The sequence below is a fragment of the Sorex araneus genome, chromosome 10 (genome assembly GCF_027595985.1).
Source record: "Sorex araneus isolate mSorAra2 chromosome 10, mSorAra2.pri, whole genome shotgun sequence".
Classification (NCBI taxonomy): Eukaryota; Metazoa; Chordata; class Mammalia; order Eulipotyphla; family Soricidae; genus Sorex; species Sorex araneus.
In genome coordinates this window covers 10861879-10880659 of record NC_073311.1, presented here as the reverse complement: position 1 = coordinate 10880659, position 18781 = coordinate 10861879, and the positions used below count along the sequence as shown (strand labels likewise).

The following is an 18781-nucleotide window of genomic DNA, read 5'->3' as shown; positions in this document are numbered from 1 at the left end:
GATTGTGACTCAGCTTACTTGACTGACAGGCAAACCTGAGTTGGAGGATAAAAGCGCAGTGGGTAACTGAACAAGTCAGACTGTTTGGGTGGTAGTTGGTGTGTGTAAGTGTCAGCTTAGAGGATATAAATGAGTTGTCACAGTGGCACAGGTATGTGACAGTAGGAGTAAAAGGATATAAATTTGTTTCATTTTGAAATGTTTTAATAAGAAGCTGTATAATATGACTTAGATTCCATCACGTTGTAAAGTGAAAAGTCAAGAATCTCTTGTTGCACACATGCTGCTGTGCACGACCCTCTGTGCCAGGGTGATGTGCGTGGGAAACAGTCGTAGCAGTGGAAGGCAGTGATGGCTCATTTTGACTTGAGTTTAACATGAAATTTAATGTGTTCTGCAGAGATCCTACCAGCCATAAGCCTTTACAGAAAGGCTCTTCAGTACGATCAGGAGGAAAGAGATCTCCCTTGGAAGAGCAGCCCCAGACAGAAGCCACGGAGAAGGTGTGCGTGTCAGATGCACCCACAGTGCCTGTGAGAAGGCGTCTGGCTTGGGATGCCGAGAACCCCCATGAAGACATGCAGGAACAGCCCAGAGAGGAGGGGCAGGAGGGGCAAAGAGAAGAGGACAAACAGGCTTACACAGACGAGCCAGAGTGGGAAGTACCTGAAAAATACAAGGCAGACAAGATGAAAGAAGGGTGAGGATCACTGTGCATTGTTCATAATTATCAGTAAGAGCAGTGGTGTCTACTTTTGGTTTTATGACTAATAAAGAGCAATTTTGTTTTAACATCAGAAAGTAGCTTTTCTGTATTTATGATTGGATTCACTCAGGTGTTAAGTCACAACTGATTGATGACCATACACTTGAACAGCAAGCTACTTGGGGCAGTAGTAGGGTTATTTTAATTTAATTCCTGTTTATTGTAATTATGGTCTGCTAGACTTAAAAATGCCTGGAAGAAGATTGGTTTTGTTTATAATTTAAGGAAAACAGCTGGTGCTATCAAATGGTTATCAAAACAGAAAAGATTATGCTTTGTAATATTAGAATAGGTGATTTTGCCAAATAGCAAGTTTCTATTGATTTACATGCAGATTTGCCTTGAGGGATGGTTCTCTTTCTTTGATATTTCTATAATATGCTTCTTGCTTATAGTCTAACAGCCTCTTACTCATTCATACAGTTTGCAGCTAATAAAGATCTTTATTTCTCTTCTGTGTATCTTTAAGTGATTATTCCTCTTTTAATATTTAGGTACTTTGTTTTTGGGGGGTCCATACTTGTTAGTGCTTGGGAGCTACTCCTAGCTCTCAAGGGTTGCTCTCTGCAGTGAATACCATGTGGTACTAGCGATCAAATGCAGACCCCCACATATAAAACATGCACTCAGCCCACTGAGCTTTCTGCCTGGCTCTGTATTTAGTCACTGTTAAAATGCATGTGGAATTGTTAATTTTCTCAGAGATAAAAATGGCCTTTTCAGATTTTATTGATGCAAAATACCTCTGATCACATATTTTGGAGGAAAAGCTTCCTAAGAGATTGTCTTCTTTTGTAGGTCAGATTCTTCCTCTCTATCCTCAGAAAAAGGAGGCAGGCTTCCTACGCCAAAGCTGAAAGAACTTGATGGACTGCAAAGGACTCATCATGATCGTACCACACCAGCTGTTGGTAATAGGCGAGCGCCGTGCCCTCCTGACTTCCCTTGCTTGTTCTGCGTGGTAATTTAGTGTAATTGAAAGGTCACCTGCCTTCCTCTAGGTGGTGCTGTCTTAGTGTCCCCATCTAAAGAGAAGCATCCAGTCCCAGACCAGAGGAAGAGACTGCCCTCTCAGGACAACGTAGACATGCCAAAGAATTTTGCAAAGGTGAATACCCATATCTGGGAGGAAATGCCTCCTCATGAAGTGATTATTTTAGTTACATTCAAATTTTATAAAATTCTTTGAATAATATGTAAAGGTGATACTGTTAATTTTCAACAAGGCAAAATTATTACTTTTTTTTCTTACAGTAGCATTGTATTGCTGGTGATACACTTTAAGTTTGTTAGTTATGACTCAACAGAGAAACAGAGAAAAAAATAGTGCTTTTATTTAACTGAGCATTTACTGAGTGGCAGTTGTGTTTTAGCTTCACGTTCCAAGCACTGATTGAGCACTGAACATACAGCAGTGAAAGAAATAGGGAAAAATCCTAGCTTGAATGAACTTGTGTTCTACTGGGGAAGAGTGAGAATAAATAGGTTGCTAGGTAAAATTCATAGCATTAGTGGCAATTTAAAAAATTTTTTTTAATCTTTGTAATTAGAAAAAATTATTATAGCTTGGGTCAGATGGTTGCATTAGGCATTAGTGCCAAAGTACATGATATTGATGTACAAACTTGATAGTTGTAAATTCTCAGGAGATAAATAAAGCAACTGAAGTGAACAGAAAGCTTTCAGGAAGAACAGAGGATGGCTTTTGAGCAGAAGCTGAGGAGTTGAGATATCTACCCTTATGCATATCTTAGAAAGCTTGCATTCAAGGCAAGTACAGGACTGGAGCAACAGTATAGCAGGAAGGGCATTTGCCTTGGACTCGGCCAACCCAGATTTGATTCCTGTTTCCCCATATCATACCTTGAATTCAGGTGTGATTCCTGAGTGCAGAGGCAGGACTAAGTCCTGAACACTGCCGGGTGCAGCCCAAAAACAAATAGACAAATCCTCTCCCCCCCAAAAAAAAAAAATAATAAAACCAAAAAAACTATAGGTAATGAGATTCCAAAAGTTTAGATGTGAAACTAGTTAAAGTCAATTTTAGTATCCAAGCAAGAGACAGTGATGGTGGTAGATTGGATCATAGTGATCACAGTGGAAGTTATGTGATAAAGTTTGATTCTGTATATACATCAGAGATATAGCTGCCAAGATTTGCTGATGAAGAAGATCCATGGTGGGAGAAAGAGAAGAATCAAGGATGATTCAAGATTTTGTGCTTCAGAGGAGGACTGGATGTGCCTTCAACTTAAAATTGGGAAGAAAGGAAATGAGGGAAAGAGTCACTAGTGAAGATCAAGTGTTCTGGTCTTGGTGTGTTAAATTTGAAAGACCTATTAGGGAGTAATGAATAATGAATTGAGAGTTCACTCTGACTTTGGAGTGTGGAGGAGGTTGGGCTAGAGGTGTAGATTTGAGGCTCTTGATCACACAGGTGGTCTAGTTACGTAAAGCTTGAGATTTGTGAAGATCCTCAGGGGAATAGGTTTAGATGGAGAAGAACAAGTGGAGATTGCCCAAGACTATTGATTGGGAAATTGGATAATTAACAGAGACTGAAAAGGAGTAGCTTATGTGTTGTGGAAAACAACTGGAGGTGTCAAGGAGGAAAAGGGTCGGTGCTACTGATGGATCAGTATGAGTTGGTAATTGACTATTAGATTTAGCAACATGGAGGTTATTGGTGACCTTGGCAGAGGATTGCTACTGGTGGCAGGGGAGTCACAGATGCTTAAATGTAAGCTCAAGAGAAAATAGAGGAGAAGAATTGGAGACAAGCCATGGTAGACAATTCTTTCTAGAGATTACTCTTAAGAAGGAGAACGGGGAATGATGGGAATTGGACGAAGGGAAATAAGTACAGAGGAGGTAATGGCGTTTGTATATTGATGAGAACATTTGTAAAGAAAAAGGATGCTGAGAGGGTGAGCAAAAGGAAAAAATGGAAAGATATTCTTGAGTAGTAGAAAGGATAGGATAGGATCTTTGTGTCAGGGCTGATGGTCGGTATTCTTGATAGTTCCTTTGCTGTTACTTGAGGATAGATACTGCTGCTCTGGGATGTGGTAGCAGGAGCTCTTGGAAAGTCTCTTCTGATTGCTTCTTGTGACATTTGAAGAAAGGACCTGACTGAGAGTGAGTTTGGGGAAAAACAATATTGGAGGGTTAAGGAAAGAGTAGAGAATTGAACTGGTCCTTCAGAGAACAGGAGACAGTGGGTCAGGGAAATATAAAATATTGTAGGCAATATTAAGCTATTTTATGTTAATGACCACAACTTAGACAAATCTGGATGGATTGCATGATTTTCTTCTAGTATATTTGCTACAAAGTTGTGGGATAGTTGTAGAGTTGTGTTTAGTTGGGGCCCTATTTTGACAAAGGAAAAAAGACAAGGTGAGAATGGGGTGCAGGAGTTAAGGTGTGTACAGGGAAGTGATCATAATGACTGGCCATAGATGTTGAGCTGTTAAAGAGGAAATGGCTTGAGGAGGTAAATGAAATGCAGAGATGAGAAGATCAGTGTGTTATGGAAGAGTCTTGAAAGACTTAATGACTTGTTGGAATTAGGGTACTTGTATGAATTAGTTTTAAATGTAGGAGGTGATGGTCTGAAATTAGGAAAGGGTTGCAGTTACCTTTACTGACTAGTTTTAACATTTAATTGTGGGACTTAAGTGAATGAGGTAGTATAGAGAACATTTGGAGAAGCTGCTCAAATTTAGGGAGTGTCTTTTGTGAGAAGGGTTTTGAGTTTGGTTGCCACACCAGTGGTACTTAGGGACGGTTCCTGGCTCTGTGTTCAGGAGTGGCCCTTAGTTGTGCTTGTGGTTCCAGAGATTGGACCAGGTCTTGCCCATTTCAATTCTTCTGTCTCTCCAGCTGCTGTCTAGAAGGTGTGAGCCATTAGTCAGCCTTGCCACAGAGCTATGCTCCGATGGAAGGTGTGACCCTAAGCCAGTATTGATGACTGGACTTACATGTATTATTGTTTTCTATGGAATTCACTTCTTGAATAAGTATATTCAGTAAACAGATAACTTCTTTTTAGCATTTTTAAAGCCAGATTCCACTTCACTGTACACATAGTACACAAATAAAAATGAATAGGAAAGTTTGGACATTGATTTTGCTGGAGTGCATTCCCCTGACAAGAGAAATACAGGGACTCATAGGATAGTGTTACTCTATCATTGTGTAAAATAAAAAACACTGACCACACTGAAAAAGAAATGAAATGATATCACACCTGCTTGTACACAGGTAGTTGTTGTTGAATTCTGAGTTATATAGGCATATAATGTGTTTATTGCAGATAAGATTTATAAGTAATTTCTCACTAACACTCTGCTGTGAACATATTTCACCATGAACTATCACTTATGATCTTATTTTTCAATAATGGCATGATTCGCAATCTATAGTTGTTTCAGAAAAGATGCTAATTATTGGCTTGGTTTCTAAAGCTGCATGCCTGCCTTAAATTTTTCTATTAAAATAAGCTACAAAGAAATACATACTTTAGCTCCTTTTTTGGCTGAGACTGTTTATTATTTTTGTAAGTTTTACAGTGTGGTCAAGAATGTGCAAGTTTAGTTTTACCCACTCCCTTAATATATGAGAGTACCATTTGTTTCCCCTACATTGTTGCTATCTCTGTATTATTAAGTTTTTTTTGTTGTTGTTTTTGGGGTCACACGTGTCGATGCACAGGGGTTACTCCTGGCTTTGCACTCAGAAATTACTCCGGCGGTGCTCAGGGGACCATATGGGATCCTGGGAATTGAACCCAGGTCTGCCGCACAAGGCAAACGCCCTACCCGCTGTGCTATCACTCCAGCCCTATTCAGTTTTTTTTAAGTTTATCATTGTAATTTGGTGAGTAATTAATACATCAGTACTTTTATTTTGAAGGTAAGTGGTTACTAGTGCAGTATAACATGTTTGCTACCTGTAACTTGTGTGTTTGTGAATTACTTACATAGCCTTTTTCTAATTCCTAATTAGATCTATTTTTTATTACTTTAATTACATTTGTATAGTAATGATAGTTTCTCAGTCATGTAAATTGTATATATTCCTCATTTGTCATTTTCTGTTATTTTTTAATGGGTATGTATTTTTAATTTGAATAAATATAAGTTTCTAGGCTTATACATTTTTACCCACTTGTTGATTGCAGATTGCATGAATCTTCTCCTATAGCTTTTATGTTTAGATGCATATTACTTACATGTGCATGTATCTGATTTTTTTTTTCTTATTTAGAAAGAACTTCGCTCCGTAACCCTCCTAACTTCTCCAGCTGCTGGTATGAAAACAATTGATCCCCTGCCTTTGAGAGAAGATTCTGAAATCAATATCCCCAAACTTGTAGAGCCAAGTCCTCCAGTTTCAAAAATTCCAGAATATCCAGCAGAGATACCGAGGAAGACTCTTTCTCCTTGTGCCACATCCTTTTGGAATCCTGCTCTTCGAATTCAGGGCTCTCTGAAAGATCCAGAATTTCAGCATAATGGTAATTATTATTATTTTGCCTTTTAAAAGTGAAAATATTATACTAATAGGTAAAAGGCTTATGTGAGCTATATGATAATAGGGTCATTTAGTTTCTTTTCAGTTAATGTAATAGAATTAAGTAGGAAAATCCCTTTGAAACACTCAGTTGAGCTCTACCCAAGTTCACTTTTGTATTTAGTGTGAAGTGACATTTGCCAAATGTCACCTGCATATAGAATCAGGGCCATAATTATTTCCCTTTTGTTGGGTTGGGCGTACCGCTCACTTTTTCTAACTTCCCGTTCTCTTAATTATAGTTGAATAATATGCACTTTTTAATTTGGATATTTTATGACTTCTTTCCTTTCTCAGCTTTTAAGATCTTGTTTACATTTTAACACCTTGGCTTTGTTTTTTTTCTTTTTTTTTTTGGCTTCTTTGGGTCACACCTGGCGATTCACAGGGGTTATTCCTGGCTCTTCACTCAGGAATTACTCCTGGCGGTGCTCAGGGGATTATATGGGATGCTGGGATTCGAACCCGGGTTGGCCGCATGTGAGGCAAATACCCTACCCGCTGTGCTATTGTTCCAGCCCCTGACGCCTTGACATTTTAAGAAAGTTCTCTTTTCATTTATTTTGCTAGTCTTAAGTAAACTTTTGTAACCAGGAAACTTGTGTTCTTCACTTCTGGAATTTTAAAGAATTATTTAGCCAGTTATTTTTGTTTTTCTACTTTCTGTTTTCCTTTGTGGCATGCCTCTTTTTCAGATTAGACATGTTCAACATGATCTTGTTTTCTTCCATTTTCTACCTCTTCCTTTAAATTCGAAAGACTTGCTGATTATTTTCATGTCTCTTTTGAGTTTGTAAGAAGTATTTTACTTTGTATTCTGTTTCCTGTGAACCTTTTAACAGTGTATCCTCCTTTTACTCTTTTCTTATTCCCTGGGCAACATGATTTGTCTCATTGAGGAGTTACCTCTCCCCCCCCCGCCCCCCCCCCCGTATTTTGAATATGGGCCTTAGTTTCAGGTGAGCGTGGTGTCCGAATAGCTCTGGTAAACATTCTCTAGAGATGAAATCCCCAAACATCTTTTGGAGAGAAAAAGTGGTTATCTAGTTACGCAAATTTAAAGAAAGACCCGGCAAACTGTTTTGTAAAAAGACTTAAACCAAATTTCTAGTTCAGTCCTACCCGTGCTGCAGCTTTTATTTGTCCTGTAGCATTCCCAAACCCTGACCCAGTAGGGGAAAGAATTGGCTGTATCTTGATTTCCATCCTCTGCTGACTTAGGAATAATCTTGCTTGAAAATGATAATAACCCGCTCAGTCCCCTCTCATTTGTTTCCTACTTTCTTAAAGGTCGTTGCTATTTTCTTGTCTTCCTTTATTTCTTATTTTTTTGTCTTATGAGTTATCTTTTTAAAAAATAATTGTATATATCCCATTTGTTAATACTAAACAAAAGAGAGCTACTTTCCTTCTTGTTTGTTTTTTTTGGGGGGGCCACATCTAGCAGTGCTAAGGAGCTCTTCCTGGCTCTGTGCTCAAGAGTGGCCCCTTGGAGGTGTTTGGAGCAGTGGAACGTGTGTGGTGACAGGGGGTCTGAGACAGGGTCAGTGGTATGCAAAACAAGTATAATTTGACCTCTATACTACCTCTACAGTATTTCTTTAAAGTTAAAATAAAGTATTGTATCACTGAAAAAAAATCATAAAAGTTATTCATTTTCACTTAAAGTATTTGCTAAGCACATTATAAATTAATGAGTAGCCCTTTGATATAAATTTTTCTTAAACATAAAATTTCTGGCAGCCTGATTTTTATTATAGATGATATACACTGTTGGAATTTAAGAATGATTTCTTTTATCCTTTTTTGTTTTTTAAGTGGGAAAAGCAAGAAGCAAGAGTTTCCAGTTACCTCAGCGTGAAACCTTTAATGATGAAGGTATTTCAGTAGTCAAATAACACAAGATGAAAGTATGAGCTTTTATTATATTAGATGGTAGTTTATGATAGTCTAATGGCCTTATTTTTGATTAGCACTTAAAATTTACAAAGTACTTTCCACAGATATTATTTCATTGAATCTTTGAAACCCTGATGAGGGGCTCTGTGTGTGTGTGTGTGTGTGTGTGTGTGTGTGTGTGTGTGTGTGTGTGTGTGTGTGTGTGTGTACTGTGTAATTATCTCCATTTTACAAATTCGTAAACTAGAAGCTAAATCCTTAAAGAATCTTTTTTAGGGCTAACATGATGATGTTGTACTTAACATTGTACTTTAAGTTATCTGTAGTCTATTTTTTCCATCCTGGCTAGATGTGGGGCCAGGAATTTACATTGATAGCATTATATCTGTTTTTACTTTTTTCACATGCCTATACAGACTAGTGAATATTCTTTTTTTAGACTAGTGAATATTCTTAAAAAATAAGTACAATTAAGAAAAATAAATACAGTTAGGAAAAATTTAATTATTTTCTTTTGTGTAGTTTTTTAAGGTCACAGACAGTGAAGTTTTCCTTAGCAAATTTTTAACTTTTCTTGGAATTTGTCAGTGAGCTAGAAATGATATTTTTTTGAAATGCAAATATCTGCACACTGAATTGAGTTTAATTTTGTCTATAATAGAAGGAACATATTTAAAAATAACTGTATAATAGATTTAATCAGAAATGAAGGACACCATATTAAGTTTAAATAATATTAAAAGAGATTGTTTTAGGACTAAGATGTAAGTGTATCATGATAAGGACTAAGAGTTACCTTCAAAAAAATGTTTGACAAAGCTTTTTACTTGAGCAGCTGTGCTTTTAAAAGTAGGACGAGACAGTATGATGACAAAATATTTCCAAGTAATAGTGAAATCATAGGCCATGTGTTTAGGTAATTACATTGTGGGATTTTAGGAACAAAGCAAGATGATCATTTAGTTGAAGATGTTTTATTTCTAAATGAGGTAAACTTAAAAAATTGTGGTGAACTTTCTGAAAATATTAGTATCCTCTATTTTAATAAACATTACTTTTATGGTAGTCAATATTGATAAAGCTTATACTTTAAATTTTCTGCTAGTGTTTAAACATGGTATTTTTTAAAGGATTTTTTGCACTGAATGTAAATTTTTCCTTTGTAGATGAGGACAGATTATCTGTGATTTCTGCTCGTTCTGCAGCTTCTAGTCTCCAGGCTTTTCAAACTCTGGCACGAGCTCAGAAAAGGAAGGAGAATTTCTGGGGTAAAACATAAGTGAACATACATTTTGCTGAGTTACTTTTATCTGGAAGAACAATTGATATAATTTTTTCCCATTGTTTACTATGTTAAGAATTTTCAAGTTTTCTGATTTTTTAAAGATACTTTCTACTTAAAATTACTTGATTTTAAAATCAGTTTGATTTTTGATAGCTTATTCCATTTATGGAAAATTTAAATGTACGTGCATACAAATTTAACTGTTAAAGAATTATTTTCATATCTACCCCAGAGTACAAGGGAATACATAGATAATACAATTCTACATGTGTTCTAACTTTTGTATTGTATCAGCAGTTACTGGTAGAGTTTTGAATTTTATCTATCCAGAGAGTGTTCTATAAAATGGACAAAGTGAAATAAACATTAAGATTCAAGTGATGTATATATAACCCTCAAGTTGATTATTTATATCTTTATCATTGTAGATGTCATAAAATGAATTTTTAGTCTCTTTAACTTTTGTTATAGTCTTTATTTTAGTGTCTTCTATATGTGGAGTGTTGGTAATTGAAAATACCAGATGTATATGTACATAAACACATATATTTTTATGTAACTTTTGCTGAGAAAATATGTATATTTTTGATTTTTGTGTGCATTCTCTTTGTAAAAGGATTTTGGCTTACATTTGAATAATGTCTAAATTTTGACAAATTATTTGTACAATGGTGATTTGAAACTTTGTAGTAGACATTTTGAAATAAAACATGGTCAAGGGTTTCAAGTATTTTGTGTTTGGTTTCTCCAGAAGGTTATTAAATGGAACAAATAGTTTATCTTTTAAAAAAATTCTACTTATAACAGGTTAATGAAATGCTACATTTCCTTTGCAGCTGTACAAATATCACTACACAGTCTACAGTATTTTTGCCTGACTAGTAAAAACATAATTTCTGTGCTGGACTCTTTAAAAATTTTGAGTGAAGCTTTTGGATATACTTACATGTTTTGCTGTCTTACTCCTCATCTTAAAAACCAAAAATTTTCTGAAACAATTGCATATAACACATATACATAAAATCTTTATAATAATGCACAGAAGGTAATAAAGATAAATATTCAGAGTATTTGTACCTATTGATTTTTTAAATGGAGCAGTTTGTTTTAAAGTACTTTCAAAAGTTCTTTTGCAAATCATCCATTCACAATAAGCCACAGACTGTAAAATCTACATAGCCCCATATAACACACTACATTAATTTGATATATCAGATACTGGATAGTTCAGGCTGTGGTTCTCCTAAGGCCAAGATTATAAGCCCAGTTTCTGTGTGACAGTTTAGCTTTGTGGAATCCTACTACCTCCCTCTTAAAAGCTTTACTCAGGGGCTGGAGTGATAGCACAGCGGGTAGGGTATACATCGCTAGGTGTGACCCAACCCCCCAAGCCCCCCCCAAAAAAACTGTACTCAATGGTGCAGGGGAGTTTTGAGGGACGTATTGTTCTATCACTCACACTAATTTAAATTGCCATGCATTTGAGTTTGTGGGTAATTTTAGCTGTTTGACAAATATCCTGTATGATTTTTGGCATTTGGGATCTGGGATTGTTAATTTAAAACTCAGTTTTACGAAGGCATATTTTTACAAGCAGTATACTGTAATTATTAAAATTACCCCACAGAGAGTTTGGAAACATGTGTAGACTTATCAAAACAACACCACAATGAAGGTGTATTACATTTCTATTATCCTAAAGTTTCCCTTATTTCCCTTTGTAGTTTTGAGTCATCCCTCCACCCCTGTTCCCAAGGCAATCATTCATCTCCATACTTTCCATTAGTATAAATTGCATTTTGGGATTATGGTGAGTCAAGTTGCAAGTCTTTGGGTAGATTCTTATTTCTCTGTAAAATACCTGGTAATCATAAGTTATTATAACCTTTAGCACAACTTCTGCTTTGAGCGGTGTATACATTCAATAATGTAAGTTGTTGGTTTTCCTTTTTGTCAATATTAGTATCGCTCAAATTAGACCAGAGAATGAGCACTAGAAACACAGTGAAGAAGGATTTTCCAAAAGATACAATTCATTGTTCTTTCTTCCCCACATCTTTAAGAGAGAGCTTAAATTCTTATGTGTTCCTTTCTGATAGTACAAATTAAAATGTACACATAGTGCATTTGTGGGAGGCTTTGCTATTTTAGTTTCATTCCTGAATCTTTATTTTTTCTTATTGAATCACTGTGGGATACAGTTAAAAAGCTTTCATGATTGACTTTCACTCATTCAATGATTGAGCACCTATCCCTCTACAACTATATATTTCCATCACCAATGTTCCCAATTCCCCTCAGGCCATCACCCTGCACCCCCAACCACCACCCCCTCTGCCTCTATGGCAGGCAGTTTCCTTCTCTCTCTCTCTCTCTCTCTCTCTCTCTCTCTCTCTCTCTCTCTCTCTCTCCTTTTGGGCAATATAGTTTTAATACAAATACTGAGGGGCCATCATATTTGGTCCTTTATCTACTTTCAGCACACATCTCCCATCCCTAGCAATCCCTCCAACCATCACTGACTTTGTGATCCATTCTCTATCCCAGCTGCCTTCTCCCCCAGTTCATGAGGCAGGCTTCCAACCATGGAGCAATAGTCCTAGCCCTTGTCTCTACTGTCCTTGGGTATTAATCTCATAATATGTTATTTTCTATTCCACAAATGAGTGCAGCTCTTCTATGTCTGTCCCTCTCTTTTTTTTTCTTTTTGGGTCATACCTGGCGATGCACAGGGGTTACTCCTGGCTCATGCACTCAGGAATTACTCCAGGTGGTACTGGGGGGACCATATGGGATGCTGGGAATAGAACCCAGGTTGGCCACATGCAAGGCAAAGCCCTACCCACTGTGCTATCGCTCCAGCCCCATGTCTTCTCTTTCTGACTCATTTCACTTAGCATGATACTCTCCATGGCCATCCACTTATAAGCAAGTTTCATGACTTAATCTTTCCTAACAGTTGCATAGTATTCCATTTTGTAGATGTAAAAGTTTCTTTACCCAGTCATCTGTTCTCGGGCACTCAGATTGTTTCCAGGTTCTGACTATTGTGAACAGTACTGCAATAAACATACAGATGCAGATGCCCTTTCTACTGTGCTTTTTTGCACCCCTGGGATATATTCCCAGAAGTGGTATTGCTGGGTCCTATGGAAGGTCAACTTATAGCTTTTTGAGGAATGCCCATCTTGTTTTCCAGAAAGGCTGGAGCAATCGGCATTCCCATCAACAATGAAGAGTCCCTTTCTCTCCACATTTGCTACAGCACTGTTTGTTCTTGTTCTTTTTTGACGTGTGCCAGTCTCTGTGGTATAATATATCTCATTGTTGTTTTGATTTGCATCTCCCTGATATTAGTGATGTAGAGCATTTTCTTTTGGCCATTTTTATTTTTTTGAGGGCGTTTCTGTCATATCTTTTCATTTTTTTGATGGGGTTGGAGGTTCTTTTCTTGTAAAGTTCTACCAGTGTCTTGTATATCATGAATATTAACCCCTTATCTTATGGGTATTGGGTAAATAATTTTTCCCACCCAGTGGATTTTTTTCTGTATTTTTGTCACTATTTCTTTTGACAAAGAAGTCAGTTATTTCTATAACTTTCACAGAAACTTCTTAGTTTAATGTAGTTCCGTTTGCTTATGTTTGTTTCCACTTGCTTGGGCAATGGTGTTTAATCCTTGAAGATGTTTTCTAGCTTCAATATCATGGTGGGTTCTGTTTACATTTTCCTCCATGTACCTTATGGATTCAGGTCTGATATTGAGATCCTTAGTCCATTTCGATCTGACTTTCGTGCCTGGCATTAGACAGAGGTCTGAGTTCATTTTTTTGCAAGTAGCTGTCTAGTTTTCCTAGCACCATTTGTTGAAGAGGCTTCCCTTGCTCCACTTCACATTTCTTGCTCCATTATCAAAGATTAAGTAATCATGTATTTGAGAGTCTGTGACAGAGTATTCAACTCTGTTCCATTGGTCTGTGGGTCTATTTCTATTTCGATTTCTATACCATGCTGTTTTAATTACTACTGCTTTGTGGTACAGTTTGAAGTTGGGGATGGTGATACCACCCATTTTCTTTTCCCCAAGGATTGATTTAGTTGCTTTAGCTCTCCATGGGGGTTATTATCCTGGATCTTTATGAAAGAAAATCTGAACTCTAAGTTAAAAACTGTTACGGCTGATTTTGAAGATTAGGGGTAAATATTCGATAAATATACATACCACATGGTGGAAAAAGTTATATGAAATCTATTTGTGAATACCTAAATTTTGCAGACAACAGAAGTCTTGAATTATTGAGATCACAGAGTAATTAAATCTAGGTTTCCTTACTCAAAATCGACCCATGATGCCTATTCTGGAGTGTTTATGCTGAAACCTCCTTACTCTGATCCTATTCTCTCATTGTTTCATTTGGGACCTTATTTTTTTAACTTGCCCTTTTAGAAAACTATTATATCAGATACCTCCCTTTCTAGTTAGGAAAATAAGAGAGTATCTAGACATTAATTTATTGTGCAAATAGATTCAGCCAGAATGCAGTGAGCAAACATGCCAACCAAGTTTGTCCTTACAGAAGAGCAGTGTTGCTTTTGGGTATTCAAGAAGCTCAAGGGTGGGTTATCTGACTTTACTGTAATTGTAAACACCCCTAAATTATGTTGACTTTTGGAAGCCTACCAAAGGAACAGATATTCTTAAATATGGTAAGTGACCCTAGAATTATTTGTATCTGGTTTTGGTAGTTTTCTATGCGGCAGCCTTATCAGTATGCTCAGGCCCAGTCTGGCCAGCCACCATCGCCTGTGCCCAAGTGAGCTGGCTGTTCCAAGGCTGCTGCTCCCAGTGAAGTTTTTGGCATGATTTTTGGCATTTGGGATCTGGGATTGTTAATTTAAAACTCAGTTTTACGAAGGCATATTTTTACATGCAGTATACTGTAATTATTAAAATTACCCCACAGAGAGTTTGGAAACATGCGTAGACCTATCAAAACAATACCACAATGAAGGTGTATTACATTTCTATTATCATAGATTTAAGTAATTTATTAATTAATAATTTTAAATATAAATCTACAATTTCTATTTAAATATATTTAAATATAATAATATAATTATATTATATTTTAATATAAGAATATATTTAACTTATTTATTTCCTTTAAGATAAGGAGAATGTAAACAGAACCCACCATAATATTAAAGCTAAAAAGCATCTTCAAAGATTAAACACCATTGCCCAAGCAAGTGGAAACAAACAAAAACAAATGGAACTACATTAAACTAAGACGTTTCTGTGAAAGTTATAGAAATAACTGACTTCTTTATCAAAAGAAATAGTGACAAAAATACAGAAATATAAGTATAAATATATTTATGTATATATTTATGTTTATTAATTTATTTAAAATATATAATTTATAATATTTAATAATTATAAATTTAAGACAATTATAAATTATCTTAAACAAGACTTACAATCTCTGTCAGTGAACAGCCAGGGCCGTCTCCTGCTGGGCTGTGGTGTTGGAAGTCAGAGATCTCAGCGTGCCCCTCTAGCTTAATTTGTAGACTAAAGCATATCAGTGTTATCATCCTCGTCCCTGTGCCCATGAAGTTCACATTAATATTGATTCTGTACTTTTATTTGTTCACGTGTCTCATGGTGAGTAGAAATACAGAAAACAAAGGCCTGACCTCTCAGCCTTCATTTTTTCTCTTTCAAGTTTAGAACAAAACCTGTTAAGCATAATGTTTTTCTCAAATAGAGGACCAGTCCCTATGGTAGGTGGTTTTCCCTTTTACCTGTCTTTTCATTATGGAAATGGCGCCTACTCTTCTCCACTAATGCCCCAAGCATTAGTCCCATCCATGACTTCATGATTTCCTGGGCCCATATCAGCATGTCCTTGGGACGTGAGAGATGCAGCCTTGTGGGTGCTGTGGTACCTTTGGAAGTCAGTGTGAGGTTAATAGTAATATTTAGGAGTTCATAAGTTAAGCCACAGGACGGAACATTTTGGTAATATTGAGAAATTCTTCTTTTCCCCACTCCCCCAACTGATCTGTAAACTGTAGCATGCTGGAGCTCAACTATTTTTTTTCTGTCAATTTTACTAAGTGATTAAATATTCATAAAATTTGTGAGCAATTTGTGTATTATTTACTGCAAATAGTAAGCTGTTTGTAGTTTGAGATTGGCCTTGATGTATTTAACACGATGGATATTGGTAAATGTTTGGTGTATTTAACACAATGGATATAAATAAATACTATAAATCAAGTTTCCTTATTCCCTTGAGGCAGCTACAAGCTGATCACAGCAGTCACTACACCTGTATCTGCTCTTTGCCATTTGCATTAGAGAAAGCAGTTCATATCAGAAAGGAGAGAGGCAGTCAAAAATAAGCTGTATACGATTTATTCCGTTTGCATCCCTTTTTTCTTATTGAATCACCGTGAGATACAGCTACAAAGCTTTCATGTTTGAGTTTCAATCATACAATGATTGGACACCCATTCCTCCACCAGTGCACATTCTCCACCACCAGTGTGCCCAGTACCCCTCCCAGCCCCCAACCCCACTCCTCCCCCTGCCTCTGTGGCAGACAATTTCTCTCTCTTACTCTCTACTTTTGAGCATTATGTTTTGTCATACAGATACTGAGAGGCATGTTTGGTCCTTTATCAACTTTTGGCACACATCCCCCATCCCGGATGATCCCTCCAACCATCATTGACTTAGTGATCCCTTTTCTATCCCGGCTGCCTTCTCCTCCAGCTCATGAGGCAGGCTTCCAACTGTGGAGCAATCTTCCTGGCTCTTGTCTCTACTGTCCTTGGGTATTAGTCTCATAATATGTTATTTTGTATTCCACAAATGTGTGCAGTCATTCTTTGTCTGTCCCTCTCTTTCTGACTCTGTTCACATCTTTGATCTGCAAAATAAAGTACTTTGGTTTTGTTTCCATGTTGGCTAAAATTTTTAAAAGGCACAAATAGCAGATTTGTGGGAGATTACCCACGAACTGTACAACTAACCAGAAGTTGAGGCTGGGAATATGTAATTTTCCAGCTGATTCTGATAGGTAGTTTGGGAACCACTGGCTTTGACTTCATGGTAAACTGTGGCTTAATCCTAACTCAGCCTTGAACAATCTTTGAATCTGTGTCTCTTAATTTGCAAGACTTAAGATAACATGATTTATGGTCTGCAAAGGTATTTCATTTTTGCTCTCCAAATGTTTAATTCAATTTTTTTGTTCTAGTGTGCTGAAGGCAGAGTTTTAGTGGAAGAAAAAGGAGAAATTTGGAGGAACTAGATTTAAATCTAGAAAGTAGGAGACAATGGATCCTGAAGTTGAAGTGTTTCTCATCACTGCCTCTCCATGATGACCTACATTCAGCCACACGCTGAGTTTGGGACAGGAGTACTCAAATGATCGGACTGTTTCCGTTATGTGGTAAAGCAAGAAAGACTGATTACAATATTGTGGTTCAGTATCTTGGGAAAGTGGTGGAATACATTACCTGATACGTACTAACTGTATTAGTGTGACAATGCATTGGAGATGCTATCACGTATGAGTCAGGAAATGTGAAGATGTTGAATCTATGATAATTACAGATGAAAGGAAAGATAGTCCTGGTTAGCCCTTAATTGAATGTACTATGTATATCTGTGGGTGTGTATACATACATACATATGATTTTCTATGTTTACTGAGGCTATATATTTAAGATGAAGTACATAGAACCCAGGAGTTTTGTAATTTAGAGAAGCTAAACGTTTGCTATACATGGGAAAATTTAGAACTTTATACTCAATTAAATGTCACTTTCAGAGTTGAGGGTGTAGGTATGTCACACAGGAAAGTTTTGCCCACAATGAGTACCTTAGCATTCAATGTTCATGTGAAAATGTTATTCAGGTCAAAACAGTTAAGGTTCTAGAAAACCCAAAGAAAATGGAAAATATGACAGCTCTAAATGAGTTCAATAAATAATGTTATAACATTAAACTTATAATTTTGAGAAGATATAATGCCAAATGTGCTTTGTTAATTATAAAACATAACTTGTCATTAATACCCTAGCATGATAAATTAAATTTATTATTCTGAATTGTAACTGCCAAGTATTTAAAAAAATCACACATCATTGCTCTAAAGAACATTTCAGTGTTTTGTTATTCAAAATTAAAATGAGTGAACTGAAACAAAAAATCATATTTGTCTCATAACGTGAACAAAAATATATAGAATAATAGACATCAACCTAATAACATTTACTTTTTCTTTATTTGGGGGATGTGGGGGGGGGCACACCTGAGTGTGCTCAGGGTTCGCTGCTGGCTATGCGTTGAGGGACTCCTGGTGAGCTGGGGGGGCTCTATGGTGCTGAGAATCAAAGTACATGCAAAGTAAGAGCCTTAATTCCTGTCCTCCAGACCCTCTAGCTGATTGATTTTTAAGAAAAAATTATATTCTTAAAGATAACTTTAAGTTATGTGCTTTTAAAAAAAACTGAATTTTTTAGTTTGCATAGATATATATTTTTATATATTGATATATCTCTGATTTGTGTTGATTTTTGAAAATCACATTCAGTGGTGCTGTGGGGGGCAAATCTTGCCTCGCTGCTTGGGGATCACTCCTAAAGGTTCCCGGGACCATATGGTGCCAGGGATTAAATTGGGGTTGTCGACATTCAAGGCAAGTGCCTTTACCCTGGTGCTGTCTCTCCGTCCCAGTCTCACGTGCTTTAGAGAAGACTTTCTTTGTCTTTGTCTTCTGGTGTTTCGCGGATCCATCCAAAATAAGATTTGCTTAGAATTTATCTTTCTTTTTGCCTCACAGCGTCCAATCTCAATACAGACATGGTGATGATATGAGGTCAAATTGTATTTGAGTGTGAAACTGTATTTTCCCCTGGGAGAGTTACTAAAACTTACATTTTATAGATTTTTAAAAACAATCCTAATGCCTCAAGGAAGGAGGGAAAAACAAAGACCTACAAATGCTTATTTTGTTTTTATTTTTCATGATCTTATCATTGGACTGGAGTGATAGCACAGCAGGTAGGGCATTTGCCTTGCACTCGGCCCAACCGGGTCCGATTCCTCCATCCCTCTCAGAGAGCCCGGCAAGCTACTCAGAGTATTCCGCCCACATGGCAGAGCGTGGCAAGCTACCTGTGGCATATCTGATTTGCCAAAAACAGTAACAACAAGTCTCACAATGGAGATGTTC

The 18781-nt window shown here is 36.8% G+C and overlaps 1 protein-coding gene across 2 annotated transcripts in view; it reads left to right on the top strand.

Annotated features, from left to right (window-relative positions):
- Nucleotides 1-17664, top strand: part of MDM1 (Mdm1 nuclear protein) — a 35649-nt gene extending 17985 nt beyond the window's left edge. Inside the window, exons 10-16 of one of the 2 annotated variants that reach the window (XM_055118603.1) lie at nucleotides 401-700; nucleotides 1565-1677; nucleotides 1768-1874; nucleotides 6038-6287; nucleotides 8162-8221; nucleotides 9409-9510; nucleotides 16799-17664. In XM_055118603.1, coding sequence (XP_054974578.1) covers nucleotides 401-700; nucleotides 1565-1677; nucleotides 1768-1874; nucleotides 6038-6287; nucleotides 8162-8221; nucleotides 9409-9510; nucleotides 16799-16806 — 940 coding nt within the window. In that variant the 3' untranslated portion in view covers nucleotides 16807-17664. Of the gene's footprint in view, nucleotides 1-400; nucleotides 701-1564; nucleotides 1678-1767; nucleotides 1875-6037; nucleotides 6288-8161; nucleotides 8222-9408; nucleotides 10293-16798 lie in introns of those variants that run through there. The other variant, XM_055118602.1, reaches the window with a different exon arrangement.
- The last annotated feature ends 1117 nt before the right edge of the window (nucleotides 17665-18781 follow it).